General features: G+C 33.8%; 1 protein-coding gene and 1 pseudogene across 1 annotated transcript in view; one reads left to right on the top strand and one right to left on the bottom strand.

Moving 5' to 3' along the window:
- Positions 1-25,929, bottom strand: part of FERMT2 (fermitin family member 2) — a 72,084-nt gene that overhangs the window by 35,209 nt on the left and 10,946 nt on the right. Inside the window, exon 2 of the mRNA XM_023526803.1 lies at positions 7,819-8,080. Coding sequence (XP_023382571.1) covers positions 7,819-8,080 — 262 coding nt within the window. The remainder of the gene's footprint in view (positions 1-7,818; positions 8,081-25,929) is intronic.
- LOC111735855 lies at positions 8,099-8,217 on the top strand (annotated as a pseudogene).

Raw genomic sequence — 25,929 nt, 5'->3', positions numbered from 1 at the left:
ATATAAAGTTAGGTAGAGGATCAATCCAAGAACAAAGTCTGACTAATTACTAGTAACAGAACAGAGAAAACAAGGGGAGGAATTAGGGCACATTACCATGAAATTTCAAAATGGCAGGAAAAACAAAAGATCCTAAAAATTTCCAGAGAGAAAAAGCAATCTACAAAGAAAGGATGAAAAATGAAAATTAAGAACACTATCAGCACTATCAATAACAACACTGGAAGCTAAAACACAACTGAACCGTAACTTCCAATTATGAGGGAAAATAATTTTCAACCCAATAATTCTATCAAAGGGCAAAATAAAGACATTTTTAAATATAACATCTCAAAAATTTATATCCCATTTTCTTAGTACACTGATGGAGGATATAGTCCACCAAAATAAAGAAGCGAATCACCACTGAGGCAAATGAACGGATCAAATATGAGAGAGAAGACATTTCCCCGGACAAAGATTAAGGGAAATCCCAGAGCTATGACTGTACATATTGGCCTAAAAACATCCACCCCAGATTATTGGAGCAGGATGACGGAGGGGCTTCAGAGTGTCTTTAGGAAGAAAAAAAGGGGGAAGAGATTTTATCAAATAATGTATTTGATCATGAAAATTACAGAGAATGTGGAATAGCAAAGAATCAGCAAGAGACACAAGATGAAAACTAAGCAAATGATAAAAACATATGAGATAGGAAAAGTAACAGAGTATACACTTTGGTTCAGCAGGTAAAAATATACACCCTGTTAAAACAATGTATTCAATGATACTGATTTAACTAAAAATTATAATAGGGGGGAAAAAGTTGAGTAAAAAGTGAACAGATATCTAAAACTGATAAATCAAGAAATAACAGTATAAGCACATTATTTAGAATTATGAAACAAAGTCAAGCACTAAAAGAGTAGAAAGTGGGAGGTGATATTATCAGGAGCTGGGAGAAACCGCAAAAAAGTGGTTTTAACCTTTCATCTATTGCTTTAATAAAAATTTGAAAAATGTTTCTGCTTACTGGGTAAAGAATGTATTGGAATGAAAAGAATGAATAAAAGAGACTGTTTAGGAAGGTTTTGGAACAATCTAGGGTAGAGATGGTGGTGATGTGGTCTTATTAGAGCGGTAGGGGGAGGAGAGATTGAAAGATGTGAAAGATTCAAGATATATCCTGGAGGCAAAATTAGCACTTTTAGGTGACTAATGAAATGTGTAGGTGAGGAAGAGTAGTGCTAAGGATGACTCCCAAGTTTCTTGTTTGTGTATCTGGGATGGTGGTACCTTTTGCTGCTATGGAAACTTCTAAGGAGAAGAGTAGAGAGGAAGGAGCATAGAAATCTGAGAAAGAATGCCATGCGCTCAGTTTTGAACATGTTCAATTTGAAATTTCTGTGAAAGAAATGGTCTTCTAATAAGTAATGCTTCAATGAGCACGTGATGGTTTTCAAAAAAGGTATAATGCTGGAAAAAAAATCAAGGATAAATTAAAAATGGGAGGTCTCAACTAAGATGGAGTAACAGGGACTTGATTTATTTTCCTGTTTTATTTAACCAATAAGAAAGGAAAAGAAAACAAAGGTTTTCAGACCTCAGACAACGAGGAGCACAGGAGAGAAGAGACAAAAACAGAAGGAGCCCTTTAGGTGTACCAGCCTACTGCCCAGAATTGTACAGGGCGAGAAGAGGGCAAACAGTCAGGTCTTACCGCACTGAGAGATCTGAGACAGAGTTCAGGGAGGCCAAGAAATCGCTAGAATTTGTGGATTGGAGTACTGGAGAAAAGGGAGCTCCACCAAGAGCACTCTGGAGATGTGCAATTTATCTGCTAGCGTCTGGCTGAATACTGATCTATACATTTGTGAGAGAAAGGCCTCCTAATACACAGGGTATTTAGAGGAATTCCCAGAAGGAAATTAGTCTTAGACTAATGGTGGCTCTGAACCTACCCCAATAAAACTTAAAAGCAAGCACCAAAATGATGCAACTGATTCTAATTTGATGGTTGACCAGAAAAAAAGGCTAACACTACTTAAAAGAAATCCAGCCACCAATGATGTAAAATGTAATAGAGTCCAGTATTCAATGAAAAATTACCAGGCATAAAAGAGGCAGGAAAATATGACCCATTACCAGGAGTAAAGGGAAAAAAAGAAAGCAACAGAAGCAAAAATAACTACAACGATAAAAACAGTAATTAAAGATATTAACATAGCTATTATAAATATAGTTTGCATGTTAAAGCCGAAGAAAGCATAACATAATGAGAAAAATGAAAGATTTACATATTTTTAAACGGCCAAAAATCAAACTTCTAGTGATGAAAAATACATCTAAAATGAAAAATACACTAGGTGGGATTAACAGCAGATAAGCAGAAGAGATCCATGAACTTAAAATGAAGCACAGAGAATAAAGACTGAAAAAAGAAACACAGCATCAGTGACCTTTGGAACAATAATCAGTCTAATATACATGAAACTAGAGTCCCATAACAGATGAGAGGTGTGGGAAGGGACGCTAAAACTTATCTGAAGAACTAATGACTGAAAATTATCCAGATTTGATGAAGACCATAAACCCATAGATCAAAGAAACACAATAAACATAGAGCAGAATAAACACATAAAGAAAACTATGCCAAACACATCAGAATTAAATTGCTAAAACTCAGGATAAATTCCTAAAAGGTTAACAGAAAACATACATAGGAACAAATAAAAGAGCAATAACAGACTTCTCTGAAATGACACAAACCACAGGATGATAGAAAGACATCTGTAAATTATTGGAAGGGGTGTGGGGGTGTGGGGGGAGTCCAGAATTCTTCACCCAGCTGCAATATAAATAAGGCAAAAATCACAATTTTACAAACAAAAAGTGAAAAAAATCAGACCTGCACTATAAAAAGGTCATATGGAGTCCTTTGGATTGAAGAAAAAGGATACCATGTGGAAAGTATCCTCACAAAGAACACTGAAAAATGGTAAATGTGTGGGTAATCACAAAAGACCATTTTCCTTATTTTCTAATACTTTCAAAAGGCAATTATTGTTTTAGAGAAAATACCATATTGTGTGTTTTAGCAAATATGAAAGTAAAACATGACAATAGCACAAAGCGCAGGAAAGAGAACTGGAATATACTGTTATGAGGTTATTATATTATGTGTGAAATGATATTATACTATTTGGACACAGACTATGCATTAAAGTCCTATGCTGTAAACAGTAGAGCAACCACTAAAAAGACAAAACAAAGATAATAGCTATTATGGCACAGCTGGAGATAAATGTAATCATAATGACAACAACAACAACAACAAACCCTCAATTCAAAAGAGACAAACAACCAAAAAAAGGAACACAAGAAAATAAAAAAAGTAAATACCATATAAAAAATACTAAGATGATAGATTTAAACTCAACCACATTGATAACCACATTAAATATAAATGGTCTAAACAGTTTTAAAAAGGGCTGGGATTATCAGAATAGATAAAAAGGCAGTCCTAGTTATATGTTGTTTATAAGAAATTTAAAAACAGATTAAAAGGAACAAGATAGGAAAAGATATAGTATACAATCTGTTATCAGACAAGGTGCATTTCAAAGCAAACATTAGCAGGAATATAGAGGGTCATTTCATAGTCATAACAAGTAAATTCTTCAAGAATTTAATTCTAAATGTATATACACACTAATAAGAATATTTCAATAAAACTGATAGAAGTGAAAGGAGTAAGAACAAATCAACAATTTTAGTTGAAGATCTTAACATCCCTTTCTTATCAACCAACTTGATCTGTCATTCTTAGAACATTCCCACCCAATGAAATTATAATTTTTTTCACATGCACATAGAAAGTTGTATGTTCTTGAGATAAACTTCACTTGATCATAATGTGTTAATCTTTTTTATACATTGGATTTAATTTGCTAAAATTGTTAAGAATTTTTGTGTCTATGAACAAAAATCAGAGATCATAAACTGGTCATAAAAATTAAAACTTTTGTTCTTCAAAAGACACAATGAAATTAAAAGATGAGCCAGACAGTAAGAAAATATTTACAAAACACATTCACTAAATTTTCTGAATCCAGCATATGCAAAAATGCTTACAACCCAGTAAGATGACAAACAACGTAATTTTTTTAAGGGAGGCAAAGGATTCAGACACTATACCAAAGACTATACCTGTGGTAATTAAACACATGAAATGATGTACAATATCATTAATCATTAGGGCAGTGCAAATTGAAAGCACAAGATATTACCCCACGTCCACCAGAATAGCCAAAACTAGGAAATCTTACAAGTAGTTTGAGTTTCCATTTGTTTTTCACCTTTAGTTTTATAGAAAAAGTAACGTGTATTGTTTTTGTTTTCTTCATTGTACAATAAGTGAGATAATACAGTATTTATCTTTCTCTGATTTATTTCATTTAGCATAATGCCCTCAAGTTCCTATTCATGTTGTCACAAATAGCAGGATTTCCTTCTTCTTTATGGCCGAATAATATTCCATTGTGTGTATGTATCTGTGTATATGAATGTATATGTATACACATATATATGCACACATACATATACACACATCTTCATTCATCTGTTAATGGACACTTAGGTTGTTTCCAAATATTGGCTATTGTAAATAATGCTGCTATGACTACGGGGGTGCAGATATCTCTTTGACATGGTGTTTTACCCTGGTGTGGAAGGGGAGCCCAGAAGATCTAAATAAATACAGTCAACTGATCTTTGGCAAAAGAGCAAAGGCAATAGAGTGAAGAAAAGATCATTTTAATTTTTAGTGTTTTAAAAATTAAATTAGAGTAACATTTATTAACAACATTATGTAAGTTTCAGATGTACAACTTTATAACACAACATCTGTACACTTCATTGTGTGCTTACCACCCAAAGTCTAGTCTCCTTCCTTTTATCATTTGGCTCCCCTTTATCCTTCTCCCACCACTCTTCCTCTCTGGTAACCACCGTTCTGTTTTATCTATGAGTTTACACATTCAGGTTCTCACGTGGGCATAAATTTAGAATCAGCTGAATACCTAAGAACACAATTGCTGAATCATATGGTAAGACTGTTTAGCTTTGTCAGAAACTGCCAACTGTTTTAAGAAACTGCCAACTATCAGATAATTTTTCAAAACATAATGCTAGAACAAGGGGACATCCACATGCAAGAAAATGAATCTAGAACCAGACCTTACACCTTCACAAAAATTAACTTAAAATGTATCATAGACCTAAAATGTAAAATGAAAACCTTAAAATCCCTAGAAGATAACATCTAGATGACCATGGGGTTGGCAATGACTTTTTACATGCAACAAAAGCATAATACATAAAAAGAATAACTGATAAGCTGGAGTTCATTAAAATTAAATTCTGCTCTGTGAAAGAAAATGTCAAAGATAAGAAAAAAAAAAGCCACAGACAGAGAGAAAATATCTGCAAAAGGACAGTTATGCAAAATATTATAAAGAACTTTTAAAACCTAACAATAAGAAAACAACTAACTTGATTAAAAAATAGGCCAAAGACCTTAACAGACACCTCACCAAAGAAGATGTACAGATGGCAACTAAGCCTATGAAAAGATGCTCCATATCATGTGTCATCAGAGAAATGCAAATTAAAATGAGATCACTATTCCTCCATTAGAATGGCCTCAATCTAGATCATTGACAATACCAAACGCCAGTGACAATTCAGAGCCACAGGAACTCTCGTTCATTGCTGGTATGAATACAAAATGGTATAACTACTTTTAAAGACAGTGTGGTGGTTTCTTAGAAAACTAAATATATTCTACCATATGATCCAACATCACACTCCTTATTATTTACCCAAAGGAGTTGAAAACATATGTTCACACAAAATTCTGCATGGGGATGTTTATAGCAGCTTTATTTATAATTGCATAACTTGGAAACAACCAAGATGTCCTTCAGTAGAATACATAAATAATCTGGTACATCTGGACAATGGAATATTTTTCAGTGCTAAAAGGAAATGAGCTATCATGCCATGAAGACGTGGGAAAAAAACCAAATGCATATTACTAAGTTAAAGAAGCCAATCTGAAAAGGCTACATACTATATGATTCCAACTGTACTACATTCTGGAAAAGGCAAAACTATAGAAACAATAAAGCGATTAGTAGTTGCCAAAGGTTGGGGGAGGAAGAGAATGGGCAGAGCACAGAAGATTTTTAGTGCAGAGAAACTAATCTCTGTGATAATAATAATGATAGATACATGTCATTATACATTTGTCCAAACCCACACACTGGACAACACCAAGAAGAAAGCTAATGTAAGCCAATGACTCTGGATAATAATGATGTGTCAATATAGAAATGTACCACTCTGGTGTGGGATGTTGACGGTGAGATATAGGGTAAATGGGAACTCTGTACTTTCTCAATTTTGCTGTGAACCTAAGACTACTCTAAAAAATAAAGTTTATATTATTTGTCTATTTATTAAAAATTGATAAACAGGCAATTTAAAAAAGAAACTGAGATTCGATGGCCAATAAAGATACAAAAACATACTTAACTTTATAAACTAAAATGAAATACTGTTATTTTTTCACTCAGAGATGCAAACACTAAAAACTGAAGATGAAATGGAGCGAGGCATTTTCATACATTGTAGGTTGAAATGTAAAATGGTAGAAACACTTGGGAGAACAATTTGACAGTACAATGAAATGAATCATGTATATTTAAAACACAGCAACTTTACTTTTTACTTCTGAGTGAACACTCAAGAAATTTCTGCAAACACATATAAAACTGTTTAAGAAAATACCCAAACAGCGATGGCAATAACATATATTGTTTGGGAGTATATTTACACACATAGATATAAGTACATGCATATGTGTGTGTTTATGTATTTTTAAAAGTACTGGAAGGATACACACTAAATTTATGAACAGTACAGCTACACAGTATAGTTGCTTTTTGAAGGGAAATTAGGAAAATGTGACTTAAGAACTCTACCTATATTATTTGGACTTAAAAAAGAGTTTGGCAAAATAATATCAGCTATTAATTCTAGATAATAGGAAGCAGGCATTTGTTACATAATTACTTTTAGTTTTCTGTATTTTAATTTTTTCTTAAAAATTCCATTAAACATAAAAATCATTATAATTTCAGTCATTAGATCAAAGTAGCAATGTCAACCTACCTGTATCTCCCCCTAATCTACAGCACAATAAAGTTATATATTAGTGATAAAGACAATAGTTCACATTTTCTCTGATGGTTGATATAACTGGGTCACGCAAAAGTAATCCACATTTCATTTCACAAAGCATAAACAGAATTACTACAAGAGTATTCAAATGTTAGACCGGTTAAGGAAGACAACACTTATAGTCATTTCCTTAGGAGCTGTGTAAGGCCTTCAATGAAGGAAGTGACATAATCTGCCTGAATCACTAAAATCAAAATAATGACTTATGTGAAGGAAGCACTGTAAAACTTACATCCCTCTAAAAATAATACCTGTTTCCTTCCCTGTTCCCTTCTCCTTCCCATAAATCATTAGATTCAAGTATTATAAAATCAGAAATACTGATATACCTAGATTCTTGTTTCACCTTAACTCAACATTTCTTTATCTGAAAGTAATATAAAACTTTAAAGAATAAAATAAAAATTTCATATACGCATACAAACATAGATAGCTCATCCCAATCCCTACTCCTTGAGATAAGTAAATGTCAGTTATCAATCATACATACATCACACAACTCATACTTTCATGAAGGATTTATCTGATACTTACTAAAAGTCTTACAGATGTCAGAAACAGCTTTGAAGACTCTATCAGAAAAATTCACTTTCACTTTTACATACTTCATGTTGGGAAGTTGCAGGCGGAGGAGTTTGTGCTGGGGGGTGAACTGAAGCTTAGCATCTGCCTGAATGCCATACTTATCCAAGGTCCAATGTGTCTTAAGAAGCCAAGTTCTCTTCTTTTCCCACCAGAGAGCGTGGTCAGACCAATCTTTTTTCACATCTATAGAAAAACAACAATAAACAAAATGCTTAAAAATCAGCCAGATGTCTACGGCTATGTTACCCTGAACACACCCGATCCCGTCTGATCTCAGAAACTAAGCAGGGTCGGGCCTGGTTAGTAGCTGGATGGGAGACCACCTAGAAAGATCAGGTGCTATAGGCGTAAAAAAAAAATCACCAAGACTACCTTGAAAAAATTAAAAGCAGAAAATTAAATAATCGGATACTTAATATAAACAAATATTAAGAGTCTGTTATGTGATAAATACAAAAGAAATAATAAACAGCTGAGAAAACACACTGTCTGCCCTATATACTCTTGTATACTCTGGCCAGAGTATACAAGGTAGTTGAGGCAGAATATACAGGGCAACTAACAATGCCAAGTTAGGTACAATATGAGACACATGGATGACAAATGGAATAAATACTCTCTGTAGTCATTCAGAGAACAAAGAAAACCCTGGGAGCTGGAAGAAGGATAATGAAGTGAAGTTATTGGGTTCTGAGCCCAGCCTTGAGGAATGGACAATATTCTGATGATAAAGTAGGTGAGAAGGCTGACGTTTGTGAGGCTGCAGAAGTGTGTGAAGGTGATGAGTGGTGAAAAGTAATGTAGGGAACCAGAGTGAGCAAACACCTAGGTGAAGAAGAGCATGGGGAAAATACCATCCATGAGTAAAACTCTATAATCTAAGAGATAAAAACAAACAAACAAAACCACCTATATCTCAACCTACACATTGTCCAAGAAAAGTAATTTATAAAGTTACGCCGTCTAACTCTGCCCCCCCCCAAATATATTTTGGTATAAGTTTAACAGAAAACGTTAATATCTGCTCTTTATAATCTTACATAATTAAATTAAACCAAATAAAAATGTGATTTACACAAGATAGGGCAGATCTTAACAATAAACAACAAAATATACATAAAAATCTTCAGCTAGTTCTTTAAGTAGCAATAAAAGTGAAAACTTTTCGGATATGTTTAACTGTGAACTAAAAAAGGGGAGAATGACTTTTCAAAAAAAGAACAATAGCCAAACAAAGACTTCCAGAAGAAAAACCCCTGGGAAATAACATTCTGACAAAAATGAAAACTATTATGATTTTGATAAAAAGATCATTTTAATATAGCTTTAAAGTAAGAGCTGATCAACTTTAAGATTAGTTTAAAAGTATATACTAATCCAGAAGATTCTTTGAACACAACTTGTCTACCTGAAAGCCTCAGGAAGTAAAAAATCAAGTTTCTACATTGATTATATGCCTAGAAACACCTTCTATGGTACAATTTACTTGATATAACTAAACTTCCCCTTGTTATAGAAGACATACATCATGAGTGGAAAATGACTTTTAATCTCCCAGACATTAAAAAATATTTTAGTCAGTAGTACTTTACTGTGAGAATTTTAATTACTTGTGATTATACTGCCCTTTTGAAATTTTAATATTTGTTTTGAAAAGCCCAGTCAATGATATTATTTGAAGTTTGGCTACAGAAATATATATATATTTGCTATTTTATAACAACTTGTCTAAATTTAACACTGTGTAGTACCACCCTGCATCTTAAATTATTTTCTAGCACAGTTTGTCAACTTTTAGAAAGAACAAATTCGATCTAGCTCACAGAAGACAATCAAGGTTGGGACCTTTTTATATATGAGGTAAATGATCCCACATGTTACAGATGGTTTACTTTTCAAGAACAGGAGAACCCAGGGCAGAAAAAGATAACTCTTGCAAAGAATGATAGTAACCACACAGAGTAAGGCTGCGCTGAATTGAATTAACAGTAAGTAAGTAGGTATATAATATTTTCTTCTCCACACCTCAGTCGTCACTTCTGTGGTACTCTGGTGCCAATGTCAACTATTAAGGAAGCTACCTCACATGTACTTTCAGTGGAGACAGGAAGGAGGGAAAAGAGTGTACATTGTACCCTGCTATCAATAACAACAGTCTGTAAATGCTGAATTAAATCATTTGGGTTACCCCAAAAAGTAAACCTGAGATAAGAACTCTGGTGCAAGTAGCTTATTCAGGGGAAGGGAAAACCCAGGAAGCACACTTGAAGGGATTAAGAAAAGTGAGTCATAGGAAAAAAAATCTATTTAAGGTTCATTAACTGCTGTGGATAACTGGGAGTTATCAGAACTGAAAACTAAGGAAAGAGAAAGCTAGGGCATCTATCCACTTCCTTGGTTGAGGATTGCTCCCAGGGCCATTAAATTCCTAGTTGCCATGCATGGGGCTGACCACCCACACTCCCACAAAACAAATTCAGAGATCCTAGTGCTTAAGGAGAGATGACAGGATCTGTGTACCACAGCAGCCAGTGAACTGTGGTGGGAGAGGGGGCCTCAACGGCATCTGTTACAAGCTTGAAAGAAATGCTTATTCAAACAACTAACCAGCCAAACAAAAATGAGAGCAGAAAGCAATACTGTAAAGAAATAATAAATGGCAGTCTCAATGTGGGCCAGCGATAAGGTGCTAACACACAGAGGCAAAGACACCAACATAATAAGGAGCTGAGTAGCTCTTTGAAATAAGTTACAGGTAAATTTTATAAAAAGCCAATTTGTCACCAAACCCCAAAGTTTAAAGACAGGTTTTATAATGGGGAGTATGAAAAGGACTATTGGTCAAAAAATCCAACTTCTCAAGTTAGAACTATAGAAGGATGCTATTACTACGACTGCCTTCTGTTTTCCTATGGCCCACTAGCTTAGAATGGTTTTTATATTTTTAAATGATTTGGGAATAAATCTGGTAGGTTCCCATAACCTACCATGGTAGGTTCCCATAACCTACCATGGGGGGCAGGGGATTTACCCATTCCAACAACAATTCTCAGACACCAGCAGTGTGTCAGAATTCAACTCAGTTATGACACTATCTACACAGAGATAGCACCATATTCCACAGGTTAAGGGTTCAGTCTTACAAAACTGCCCCTTCCTTCCCTCTTCCCCCACCATACACGCTTCAGATGCCTGATGTGCGCCCAGGTTACCTGTGCTTCTGACTGACTAGCTATAGACTGGAGGTTCCGATGACCCCCTCCAACTCAGAACACCAAATGAAAGTCTAGGCTGTCACCTGTAATATGACTGGCTGGCTATAAATCAGAGGTTCTCATGACCCCTTCCTTGGGTTCAATTAATTTGCTAGAATGGCTCACAGTACTCAGAGAAACATTACTTTATAGATCACTGGCTTATTGTAAAAGGATATAACTGAGGAACAAAAGGATATAACTGAGGAAGAAACCAATAGGGCACGGTGTGTGGGGAGGGGTGTAGAGCTTCTATGCCCCTTCCAAGCATGCCATTCTCACCTCATCTCCATGTGTTCACCAACACGCAAGCTTTCCGAACCCCAACCTTTTGGGTTTTTAGAGACTTTATGAGATAGTCATGATTGATACAATCATTGGACAATGGTGAATGACCCAACCTCCAACCCCTCTCCCATCCTGGAAGTCAGGGTATTGGACAGAAAGTTCCAACCCTTCACTTTGTTAAGGTATATAAATGTCTAATAACTATAATATACACCTGAAACTAATATAATGTTGTACGTTTAAAGTTCCAACCCTCTAATCAGGTGGTTGGTTCACTCCATAACCAGCTACCAGCCTTAGATGTTTTCCAAAAAGCACCTCATTAACATAACAAAAGACACACTACACTCACGTAAGAGTTCCAGGAACTGTGAGCTAGCAATTATGGAAGACCAAATGTATATGAGCAATATATTTTGGTCACCTAAATGATAAAATATCCATTTCTTTTAAATCACAATGTCACAGGGGATTTCAAAAAAAATTAAAAGAATATATTTACATAATTTTTACATAAAATTCAAATTTAGTATCCATAAACAGTTCTATGAAACATGGCCACACATTTTTTCAGAGTGTCTATGTCTGCTTTTGCACTACAACAGCAGAGTAAAGTCATTGTGACAGAGACCTTATGGCTCACAGAGCCCAAAATATTTACTACCTGGACTTTTATAGAAAAACTTTATGGGCCCCTGATATAATAAATTCTCAACTTTCCATCAATTAGGCTTCAAAATCTGACCTTAAAAACAGGTACTTCCCCTGATGCTGATCTTCTTTTTAAAAGTTTGACCCTCTCTATCAATTCCATCTTGGTGGAATTGAAGCAGTCCACCTGCATCCAGCAAAAATAAATAAACAAAAAGGGCATACAATCCAAAGATGTACTAGACACCCTATGAATAGTTTATCCACAGAAGAAAAGAAAATCTCTGACTGGACACACTGGTAAGACCAACCCTTTTTACCCACAGAAAATAGTAGGCAAGTAATAATATAGGAAAGAAAAAATTAATAAAATAGAAATAGTGCACATGTCAAGAGACAGAAATGAAAAAGCAGGCATTTGACAGCAAAAGAAGTATACAGTGCTGGAAGATGGAACAGTCAGACTGTGAGAGCCTGTGGCATATGTTCAAATAGAAGTTTTAGTAGCATTTTTGAAGACTCAAGACACCAGCAACCTAAACAGCATTAATTACAGGTAATCACTACTACAGAATAAGAATAGTCGATAAAATATTCATTAATTCACAATTATCTACGGAATGGGTATATGTGCAAGAAAGTACTATTTTAATGCTAGAGATAGTGATGAGAAGAACAAAGTTCCAACATCTTTGAAGAAGGCCAGTATGATTAGAATGGAGGAGGAGAAAAAAAAATAGATGGTATCAGAGAGCAAGGCAGGAGCCCTGTAGGTCAAAGTTGTTCAGATTTTATTATGAGTATGAGAGAAGCCACTAGAGCAGTGGTTTTCAGCCTGTTTCACATTAGAATTATCTGAGCAACTTGTCAAATATACTAAATCCTGGACCCAGCACAAACTATTTGGGGTATGGGTTTGGAAATAGTCTTAAGCAGGGGAATGATTTGTGTTTCAAAATCATGGTTTTGAAGAACCGTGGGAGCAGAAGTGTACGTGAGTGAAAATGAGAGACCATACAAAAAGTAAAGGTGGGAGTGAAAATGAAAGTCTGAATTACAATGGTTAGGTGGTGAGGAAATAGAAATAAGGAATACAGACAACTTTTCCTGAGTATTTTGTTATAATGGGGAGAATAAAGATAGTAGACGGACAGAAACAGGATGGCAAGTACAAGGAGTTTTTTAATTTAAGAAAAAAAAGCTATTGCAATATTTAAACAGTGACTGAAATGGTTCTGTTAAGCTTAAAACATATTTACATTTATTATCATTCTTTGACTGTCCCTCAGTAGAGACTGTGCCGCAGGGTCACTTTAAAACTTTTTAGAGACTTAGTAGAGCTTTCGTAAATATTCAAGACAATGTTTTCCTCCCTTCTAAAAAATCTTTCTCTGGTGCTGGCTTTGTATTATACTATGTGTCTTATTTTAAAACTAATAGTATTTCCACATCAAGTCTCACAAATGGCTCCACTCGGGATATTTATTTCTACTCAAAAGTAGCAAAAACAAATTTTATACAATGATCAAAACCCTGGGGAAAATGATGGTAGACCAAATGAGAATCATTCACCTAGGTAAACATAAGAGCCAAATGCACATCAAAAATATTTAACTGCACAACTTGTGTGTGTAAAGCAGTCCATCTCAAAGAAATAGCTCTTGAAAGTACTTAAGTTATCTAGCATATTACAGCACGGCTTATCACTACAGTGGCAAGTCGAACCATAACACACTACGCAACTGTAACCCATATAAACACGATGTGCATAATAGATTTCAGACAGCAACACACATATTTACCTATTTCTCTAAAGACTGACCAGAAGCATAAAAACATGCTGATTTTAAAAGGAAAAGGGACACCTGTAAATAATTATGAATAAATAATGTTTCATGAAAATAATTATGATGGGATTAAGGAGAGTGAATCAGAAAAAGGAAGAGCGTGGCAGAGAGAAATGTATTGCAGTGCTCTGGGAGCAGGACCTGACCTGACCAGGACCTGAAGAGAAGGAGCCAAATATGAGAGAGATGTCTAAATTAGAATTACGGGTTTTAATGATATTGATTACAGATGATAGAGGACAGCTGGAAGGTAAAGAGGAAAGCTATAAAGTTCCTAGGCTTGAAAACTAAATGGATGATAATAATAGCACTAAGATTTGTTTCTAGAACTCTTAGTATACAGCGATAGCACTTATTTAATTCTCACAAAAATGCTAAGCAGTAAATACTATTATAATCTCTGTTTTAGAGATGAGAAAACCAAGAGACGAAGAAGTTATGCAACATGATCACGAAGCTAGTACACACAGAAGTTAGGATTTGAATCCAGATCAATGTGACTTCAGAAGTGGCATTCTTAAATAACACTCTATTATCCAAAATAAAGTCTTGCAGAAGAGAAACGGGTTTGGAAATGCTTAATTTGAAGACAAAGGACTAAAAATGTTAAGATTCATTTATATTTCACAGTAATTTCCTGATAATTATCCTACATATTTCTTATAGGAAACAGGTATTTAGGAGTGAAAAAGGTAGACTGGACATCAGGGAGGTAAAGAGATTATTAAATAAAGTAGAAATACCAGGTCTTGCCTGGGGGACCAATGAGCAATAAGTGAGATATGCATCACATAGGGACTGTTATTTCCTTCCTTCCCTTCTTTAACTAAGCACCTGCCTTTTTCCCACCTCAGGGCTAAGTGACCTGCACTGGTAAAAGGGCTATTGTCAGGGTAGATTTCAAGCAATCTTGAAGGCAAATGGCTGCAGCAGAGAAAAATTCCCTTGAGAGTTTCAATAAACTTTTAAGGCTTCAAAGACTAAAGTAGATGGATTGATCAATTATGCAAAAACGATTAGAAAATAAACTGATAAAAAGTTAGCAAACTGACACTTCTTTGACATAGCTAACTGATTAAAAATAGAGGAATTCACTGATCAAAACAAAATCGTCCTTTGAAGTTACTTATAAACCCCAAATAATGATGTCTACCAATTTCAACCAATATTTGGTACTACAAATATACTAACTCAAAGTAGTTGAGAAACTTTATCAGATCATATAAACTATGCATGCAATTACAGGCTACACACGAATAGAAAGTATGCCAATTATTCATTTCCAAAGGGTGGGTAACTCTCTATCCAATCCTGAAGGCTCACCACTTATTTGGTTCCATTTGGCTTAGTTCCTAGGAGAGTGGACTCTGAGTCCAGGCAGTGTTAACATCTGATAAATTCTGAGAGTAACATCAGGGCTGAATTCATCAGTCAGTATTTGACTCACAGAAGTGCTAACTGCATTTGTTTTTAAAAAGTGATCAAAGGCACTAGCTCTTCTATAGTTCAAAAAAGAAGCACCTTAGTAAGAATACTTTATTGTCTTTGATATTAAATTATCTCACAAAGTCCTAACAAATCGTAATACAGAACTGGAGTGTAGACTACTGGAAAATATTTCTTGGAATCCAAGAAGATTACTGCTTATATCTTGTTACTGACTTATATGTACCTGATGAACTTCAAATTAATAAAAATCTGATATCTCTGTTTAAATCTTTTGTTGGCATCTCACAGTTCTTATTATAACACAATCTTTGAAATCTGGTTACAAAGCACTTTAAGTACTTGCTGATTTATGCGTGGCTGTTTTAAGCCTGTCTAGCCACTGGGTTCCCCAGGACTGCTTCTCTGTCATTAGTCTCTCAGTTCTTCAAATGGCCACCACCCTCCCTTGTTCCACCTCTCATGCTGGGACTTCTCATCTTCTCCCAACCTGCTGTTCTTTCCACCCCATATCCCCATGTTTAACATCCTCTGCCACTCTTCTAGCTAATTCCTAATCCACCTTCAGTTTAAAAGTAATTTCCTCCAGAAATCCTTACCTATACACTAGGTCAGATTCCTGGGTACATACTCCCATAACTATTTCAATTATCATAACACTCATTGCATTATAGCAATGAATTATTTAAAGACTGTCTTGCTCCTAAGATTTCAAATTGAGCGAGGCTAAGGAATGAGTTAATTTTGTTCACTTTTTGTTTCTCTCATTCATAATATAGTATCTAGCATTCAGTAGGTTCTCACTTAAAATATTAAGTGGGTGAATGATGGAATAAAAGAATATAATTTCCTCACTTAATCATAACTTTCCTCACTATAATCTTAACTTCTACTTTTCTAATCTAGTCTCCAATACACCATGAATACTGCAATCCTCAACCCAGAATACCTTTCTTCCTAAATTTTCACCCTGGCCCTCTTTCAATTAAGGCGAGATCATGCTTCTAAATCTTCATGTTCCTAAATCTTCATGTTCCAATACCACTTATTTGGCACTTCACAACCAGACTGTCAACTCGAAGCAATCTTGTTTTTTAGTATGAGAAAACTGCTTACATTTTGAGCGGAGATTATGTCCCATTACCTAATGTAATACTTGGCTCTCCCTAAATGATTGTTTCTACTACTATTGATGAGGTCAAGTTCATGTACCTCTTTTTCTCCCATAAAAGTCTCATATATACCTCTATAACCTATCAAAAATAGAGTATGCATGTATAGAATTTTTTTTTAGGATAATTTTTATGAGTTTATTTGAAACAAACTGACAAGTGCCAGGGGGCAAAATCTCAATGGATTGAGAAAATGCTCCCCAGAATTATCTTCACGCAGAAACGTTTACGCATGAAGTCCCATCTCACTCTAAAGCCCTCTTTCCCAGTCTAAATTCTTTAAGGCATTTATTTCCTCAAACTCTTATAAGATATTTAATAGTGAGATATCCCAGAGGTCCATTAGGAGCCTCAATAAAATAACTAGTACTTACTATGTGCCAAGAACTGTTCTAAGTGCTTTACACATATTCAGTTATTTAATCCTCAAAACCCTATGACTTAAGTATATTATTATTCTTATTTTACTTATAAGGAAACTAAGTCAAATAGCTTGGCACAAGGTCACAAAGCTTACAGGTAGTGAAGCCAGTATTCAAACCCAGGCCATCAGGCTTTAGAGATTCAGAGATTTCAGAATTAAACAAAATTTATAAAATTTTGGTTAAATACTAAAAAACACAGTGAAGATAAGTTAATTAAACTACTTTAATCCACCAATCAAATTTATGTTTTAGGTTTTACACAGTATTTGAAAGATATCTGAGGATAACATTTTATTGAGCTCTAACTACATACCCTCTACTAAGTGCCCGGGATTCTTTTACTCCTTTTAACACTTAGCTCTTATATTAATTACAAGTAACAGATACGTAAACTTGGGTTAAGTGAGGTTAAATAACCAGGAAATGTTAATATGCCGAGTTCATATAAAACTATTAACTGGCCATGTCTTAGACTAAGTTCTTAATAACAAAGTTCATCTTTTAAGAAAGGCATGTGCCTAAAACAGAATATCAAATTTATTGGAGATACTCTCCATTTTAACAGTTTATTTTATATATATATGTATATACACACATATATATATGTATATACACACATATATATATGTATATACACACATATATATATATACTGTAACAAAATCTACTCTGATACTATCTTTATATTAACCAATAGTGATTGCAAGATAGCACAATGAAGGTAAAATATTTAATTTCTAATACTGTACAGAATAACTATTTGGCTTACTTTTATAAAGGATACTGTCTCAATCTTGTATAAAATACTGTTTGCTAGCTCGGTAAAAGGGGGAAACATACATACCACTAAGATAGTCTGGACTGTAATCAATCATCATTATAGCTACATTTACAAAGGCTACTTGAAACACTTCCTATGAATTAACTAACTTAATCCTCATTATAATCCAATGATAAAAGTACTATTATTATCCCCATTTTAGATAAGAAACCAGAGGTACAGACAAGTAGGTCACACAGCCTAAGGTTGTACAGCTAGAATATAGTAAAGTCAGGATGTGATACAAGTAGGCCATCTCACTCCAGTCTATGCTTTGCTTTACAACAAGAACATTCTATCACAGCAACAGAATTTATCAACACCTTGCATAAAACTTTAAAAATTGATATAGCAATTGTGCCGTTTTTCAAGTTATTTTTAATTTCTAAGGTTATAGAATTCTTAAAACTGAACTAGGAACTACAATCTAGGAGGCTCTATCCAATAGACATCTTCATCTACAATCGATAATGCTGACACTTTATTGGTGTTTTATTCATAACTGAGTGTTTCATTAAGAAAAAGATATCAAAATCACCATTACACTGATGCTTTAAAATTACAACTGATCTTTAAAATACCCGATTTATTTTTTACAGCATAATATAATAAAAACAACAGTTAGATAGCTTAGAAAAGATGGACTACAAATTGTTTCTAAGGCAGATGTCACTTCCTCTGGGCTAGCAGTTAGTTGTCAACTTCCAACCTTGAAAACTGTGTAATGGTTGCCCATGGATATCCTGAAGCTGGATAACTTTCTACTAGTAGATAGTAAATAATCAAGTCTGAAAACTGAACGATAAAAGAAAAGGAAATCCAAATGTAAACCTCACATTTTAATCATTTACTATTTATTTTCTTCTCTCATATACACTAATTCAAAGAAAAGCAGAATTAATTGAAATTGAGAAAGAATACCAGAAGAAAAAAATTCAAAGCATTTTACCACATAACTCCAGGTAGGTCACTATGAATAAAACAGTATAATAGTCTCAGTGAAGGAAAGTAGACCAGGATTCATACAATGACAGTTTTATCCACAATAGTATTGTTTTAGAGTGGTATCTTAGAGTTATATTGGAAAAAAACAATTTTAAAGAATTCTAATACATTGCAAAGTGAAGGGAACAAATTCAAATGAAGGTTTATTCTGTATTTATCTATACTGTACAAACGGATAAAGAAACAAGAGCTTCTGAATATTGAAGATCCTGCCTAAAAATAAAATAAAATAAAAATCACACAGCCATTAAGTGGTATAGCCAGGATTGGAACCCAGACTTACTCAATACATTCTACAGCATTAATCTCTGAAACTTTTCTTTGATAATTCAAAGATGCCTCACTACAAATCCATTTTTATGACTGAAGTTCTAAAAATCTAGGTTTTCTAGTAATTGATGACATACCAGTTATCAAGGGACTGTTATTTTATACCACAGATTCTACCAAATTAAAATCGTAACCACATCATTATAAATTTATATGATGCAATTACTTTGTTTGATACATAATCACTATTATATATTACATAGTCCTTTTAATATATAAAAGTAAACAAGCTACACAACTTATAAGACAAAATCTTTGCGACCTTGATTAAGCGGATTTCTTATACATGACACTTTAAGAAAATGAAAAGACAAGCCATAGACTGGGAGGAAATATGGCAAAATACATATATGATAAAAGAACCTGAACCTAGAATATATAAAGAGCTCTTAAAACGCAGTAATACAGAATTTAAAAAAGGCAAAAGATATGAAAACACTTCACTAAGTAGATATACTGATGGCATATAAGCATGGCAAAAGCTCCCCAACATCATTAATCAATAGAGAACTGTGAATTAAAATCAAAATGAGATACCACTACATACTAACTAGACTGGCTAAAAATAAACAAAAATAAAAACAAAAACACCTGACAATACCAAGTGCTGGGAGAGGGCTCAGAGCAACTGGGATCTTCACATCCTTTTTTTTTTTTTTTTAATTCTTATTCAGTGCTGATGGGCACACGAAATATTTGGCCACTCTGGAAAAGTTTAGCAGTTTCTTATAAAATTAAGCATATACTTAGGATACTACCCAGCACTCCAACTTCTAGGTAGTTATCCAAGAGAAATGAAAATACGTGTTCATTCAAATGTTTACAGCAGCCCTATTCATAATCTCTAAAAACTGGAAACAACACAAATGCCCTTCAACTGGTGAATGGATAACTATGATACTCAGCCATATAATGGACTAGTACTCAGCAGAGAGTACTGACACGCACAAATGAGTCTAAAATGTATTATGCTAAAAAATGTTTTAATAAAATAAAATATATTTTGCTAAGTCAAAGAAACTATACTCAAAGGTATATACTGTATGGTTCCATTTACAGAACATTGTTGAAAAGGCAAACTATCAGTAGTTTTCAGGAGGTAGGATTGTGGGGATGGGCTGATTATAAAAGAACAAGGAAACCTTTTGGTGCTGGAAAAATTATCTTGATTGCTATAGTTTTACAACACTGTATGCATTGGTCAAAACTCAGCAGAAAAAAGGACAAATTTTGCCCCACGTAAATTATGCCTCAGTGAGCTTGACATTATGATAAAACAAAAAATGCAGTAATTATGAAAATTTGTTACAAATGGATTATAATAGATATAAATTTGTAATCACAAATCCAAGTATAAAATGCCACAACTCAATTTTTAAAAATTATTTTAAAATATTCTTTTAGAATATTTGTTTATCTCACACTGGGTAGATATGCCATTTTGTAAAGCAGTCATTATAATTTTTATTTCAGTAAATTATTTAAATAAAAATACTGCATGTCAGTTTTTTTTTTTTTCCTGAAACCACTTTCATTAGTTTCTAAATGCACCCAATGTTTTCATGTGCCAGGAAACTATTTTAAATCATTTCTTTGTTATAACTGAATAAAAACCACTGTTCTTATAAAATGTATTAAGGATTACTTTACTACTGAAGCCTTCATAGTTATACATTTTTCAAATCTCCAAAATACCATCATCTACTTACTGGTCCATTCCATTTTAGAAATCTCATGAAAACAATAGTTAAATAGCTCTTTGCTACATTACAGAAGCAGGTGTGTGTTTAGAAGTGAGAAGGATGGAATGATAGCTATTTTTCTTGTTTAGGGAGTGAGAACACAAAGCAGTCCCTAACTAATAAGCTCCTTCTAAGGGGTACAATTCCCCACCATTAAAGCTGGAACCTATTAACATTAAATAGCCTAAATTACATTGTAACTCTTTCCTTTTTTTTTCAGTTCAGTATACTCACACTTTCAATACTACTGAGAAAACAGCCACTCTCATTTGTATAGCATTAGTTTATAAAACATATTTCCACATGTATTAACTTTTCTAATTCTCATCAAATCCTATGACTTTTTTTTTTTTAATCCATTTTACAGATGTCAAAACTCACTCAGAAGGTTGGACTAGTTGTCCAAAGAGCACACCAGTAAGTGGCAAGGCCAGATGATGTTTCTTACTATTCTGTGTAATCCATTAAGCATCTACTACAGTCTGGAGGTAGCTGACATGGGAAATCTAATACTGAATCATATCTAAAAAATTATTAATAACTTATCTAATAGTAAGCTGAAATAAAAAGTGAACTTTAAAGACAAAGAACCTATAAAAATATCACTGAAGTGAAGTTTGCACTGATAAAGAATCTAATTTAAAAAAGGTAAAACAATGTCTTGAAAGACAAAGGCTAAAGAACTATTCTATAGGGTGATTACAAAGTCTGGAAACAGGCACTATTTACTACTTAACAGGTATTTTAATGTAATTTTAATAAACCATTTATTATATATTCTCCTGTGTTTCCAAACTTGGTAGCCGTCCTGTCTATTAAAGGAGACTAAGAGGCCAATTTCATGACAACTAAATGAGGAATGAGATCCTGAATGGAAAAAACAAAGACCATTACTAGAATTGGCAAATTTGAATATGGATGCATAGTAGACAATAGTACTGAATCAATGTTAGATTTCCCGAATTTGATAATTATACTGTAACATATTGAGAAAGTCTTTGTTCTAAGGTGATACTTAATTTTAAGTATCTAGGTATGAAAGGATAAAGGGATGTGATGTCTGCAACTTAAATGGTTCAAAAAAGCATGTGTGTATGTGTACACAGAGAAATTGAATGGCAAAATGTGAACTGGTGAGCTACGTGAAGATTATACAGTGTTCATTGTTATTATTCTTGAACTTAGAAGTTTCAAAAAATAAAGAGTTAAAGATAAAAGGTGAAACTTTAAATTCTTTCAATTTTTTACAATAGCTATTAGATATTTCCAGCAACATCTTTTGTAAGAAATTGAATAAACAAACATAAATTTTTTAGTGCCTCTGTAAACAAGTTAACTCTAGTTGGAATCGAACAGTATTTGCTGACTTTTAAAAAATAAAGTATAAAACATGGCAGCAAACAACACATGATACATCATCCAAAGAATGGCTCACACTCTATTAGGTGCTATAAGAATTTTAGTAAAATATACATACTGTCCCTTGTTTTTAAGGACCTTAAAATTTGCTAACAGATAAAATTCAGTGTCCAATTCCTATGGATCATTAACAGTATTCTCAACACTGAGTAAACTTGCTATCGAAAGCGATGTATTTAACTAAAATTCAGTTCACTTTAACATATGTGATTTTACCATTAAATGTTTCTTTCACCCCACTCCAAGATCTAAAAAAATCTTCATGCGTCTCATGAATACAATGAGGTTGTTTCATGTAGATATTTTATCTCCATGAATTTAATCGCATGCCCTCAGTGGAAAAAACTGAGGATTTCAATGGCATGGACACCATTCCACTACATAATCATGCCTTCCCCAAGGAGCACAAGCATAAGAAGGGAGCTGTCCAGTTACCTGTGCATCTTGTCAAGCTCTAATCGTAGTATTTCAAGTATTTTTGTGTAACAAAGCCCCTAATGTAAACCAACTTCTTCATCTGGTGCTCAAATAAAGTTATTTTTGCAGTTTCTGAAGAAAAACTAGCTACTTTGCACTTCTGTGAGATAGAATGAATGTGTATCATACTTCGTGATCACTTTAAGGAATTTTTAAGGGTAATTTTGACAAAAACATTCCTCTTTTTTGGTTCTATGTGCTAACTTCACAGCCTAACTCTATTGTAATGCAGTTCCAACATCAATGTACTCTATTTCACTACTATGGGCAAGTACACACTTTAAAGCAAGGACAACATTCTAAAGGCTACATGCAAAAACATATTCCTCAAATTTTCTAAGTCAACTCCATACATTTCTTTTTAGTTACTCCTGAGTCCCCCAGCTTGTATTTTTCCCTGTGGGTTATTATTTAACCTGATCTAAGCCAATTTCTACATTCTTCCTACTCATAATCAGAGCTAGAAGGAACTTAGAAATCATATAGTCTATTCTTCCCTCCAAGCTCAAAGTTGGCCAGAGATTTCCTTTCAGTGGGTTCCACGTTACAATAAATTTCTAACTCTTCAACTAAAATGAACTTTTATAGAAAGGTAGAAATTGTACGCAGAAGTTTTAAAAAGACAATTTTTATAAAGTGATACTAAAATGCAGTAAAACAAAACATGTTTGGTATTTAGAATCCTCAACCCTAAGTTCTAAATTCAATGGAGAAAAGTTTTAATATTTCTCAATGATTTCCAGAGATGCAGGGAATTCCATAAAATTGGGCATTTTCTTTACAAAATTTATTTTTGAATACATAATTCTATTTTTTCATAGTTTAATAATCTTTATCCCTGACGTTTCATATTTTAACCCTTTTCTTTAAAATAAAAAACACTACACAGGTTTGAAATTGTTTTTAACAAAAAGTGCAATAAATTTTTAAAATTCTATTTAAAAATTTCTATCTGTATTTCCAAAAAGTTAAAAATAGAAATAACAATTTTTCATTTTCAGAATGAGGTATAAACACTGAGGGGATCAATGTTGAGATTTTTTGTCTAGTACCAGCCTAGACTAAATCACAGATGCAAAAATTTCTGTCACATCATGCTCTAATCCCCTAAAGCCCACTTCTTCGTGTTTTCTTTTAAAAGATTAATGCAGAATAATAAATGTGTTTTACACTAAGATTTAAAAGAGACTTTTCAGATCTTTGAATTAATGTCATAAATCTAAGAACCATGGTTTAATGATCTTAACTAAAGTGAAGAAGTTCTTCATAAAATTCTAACTAGACACAAAGATGTTGCTGACACATACTAAGGAAACAGTATTTACTTTTCAGCTTGCTTAATTAAACTGCCTAAGTCTGGGATGAACACTGTATCTTCACAATAAGGCTGACCTTAAAGGGCCAATCCATAGAGTTGTGTCATAATCTTTGTTTGGATAGTAGGCCTCTTTGAGAATCTAATGAAAGCTAAGAAGCCTCTTCCCAGAAAATTCCACATGTGCACATATATACAAAATTTTAATACAATGTTAAGGCAAGGAGTCATCACAGAATCTATCTGTGAGAAAATAGCCTTAAAACATGATGCTTTTGGTATTTGTACACACTCTGAGAACAACAAGGGTTATCAACAAGCATCTGGAGTTTGAAGCTGTAGGTGAATGCTGTGGTGCCACCTGTTCTGAGGTACTATAACTACTGTTACAAGGCTACAGTAGGCTGGTTCTGCTAATTGTCCATCCCTGCTCTGCAGTCTTGAGACATGAAACCCTGTGACATCTCATCTCCACCAAAATCTCCACCTCTTATCATCTAGACTTTGCAAGCTGCTTTGATCTACTTCAGCTATTGCTGAAAAGTAGCCATTCAGTCTGCCCTTTAACACACCTTCAGTGACTCAACTTAGGGCTTCAAAAGGCAAGTCACTCCAGTTTTAGGTAACTGAAGAATTATAAAGTTCTTTTCTAGTTTTGACTAGCATGATTTCTAAGTTTTAAATAATGCACTACTGAATTTCTCCTTTATTTACTTGCCCATAGGTAACAACATAGCTTACCATTCAAAATATCTAATCCTAAAACTAGGAGCAAATAATCATTCAGCTATCCTTTTACCAAACAGGAAAGTCAGTATTATGTTGAAAAACATCTATTTGTAAGTCAAATATAAGAGGATCAGTACTGGTTCAGTTCAAGAAAGATATAACGTTTCCCTGTACACAGCATTTCCTACCATGTTGGACTTCTTTTCACTACATAAAAAAATTAAAAATGCCTGAACATTAAAAGATTAAGATTGTAGTCACTTAAAATTAACATTAGTTCTCTCTGCAAATAGGTTATTCTCTATTTTCTATTTATGCCTGTGATTCTGTAATACTTCTAACCAATGCAATACAATGTCATTATTTATTCATTAAAGGCTGGCTTTCAAGAACTACAGGTTGTCTCAATCACCTTCACAATAAGAAATATCTTTGTTGAAACCAGTGATGTTATTAAGGTCCACTTATCATATATAAAGCAATCTCTGATATGCTTGTCTCCTTTGTAAACAAAAGAAATATAAACAATTACATTTGATATTTTCTTCCTTAAATAATCCCATGCTATTATTGCTGGACAAAAAAGGTTCACAAATATTTTGCAAACACTGACTAACTTATTCAAATCAGATAAGAAAAACGTTAGTCACCAGGTAATTGGATAAACAATACAGCAAAATCTCATTTTCAAAGGGCTACCCAGGGAGACTCTCCTTCCTGGGCTGTGTCTCCGAGAGTCAAACAATGCAGTCCTGAGGAGAAGGCTACCTTGTAAGGAGCTTCTTTTAGGCCGGTGGATAATTAAACTTCCTGCAGGGATACAAAGAAGGTCCACCTAAATGAATTCTGCCTTATTTTGCAAATTGCGTAGGGGCACTATTTCAATAAGTTTATATGTTAAGTATACAACGATCCCTTGGGATAAGAAATACGTTTTCTGATAAATATCACTTCTCTACTTTTTTAGAGTGGTTTGAAGAAGGGATGTAGTGTTTAAAACAAAAAGCCTAAAAGACAATGCCAGACTTATCACCTTATCGAACTTCATTACATACAAAAAGCACTTTATAGCTCAGAAAGACAATCTTCTCTTGTGATAAAATCATCTACTGAATTATTTCAGTAGATCTTCCAGCTGAA

The sequence above is a fragment of the Pteropus vampyrus genome, unplaced genomic scaffold (genome assembly GCF_000151845.1).
Source record: "Pteropus vampyrus isolate Shadow unplaced genomic scaffold, Pvam_2.0 Scaffold15, whole genome shotgun sequence".
NCBI classification, from domain to species: domain Eukaryota; kingdom Metazoa; phylum Chordata; class Mammalia; order Chiroptera; family Pteropodidae; genus Pteropus; species Pteropus vampyrus.
This window is presented reverse-complemented; position numbering and strand designations above follow the sequence as displayed.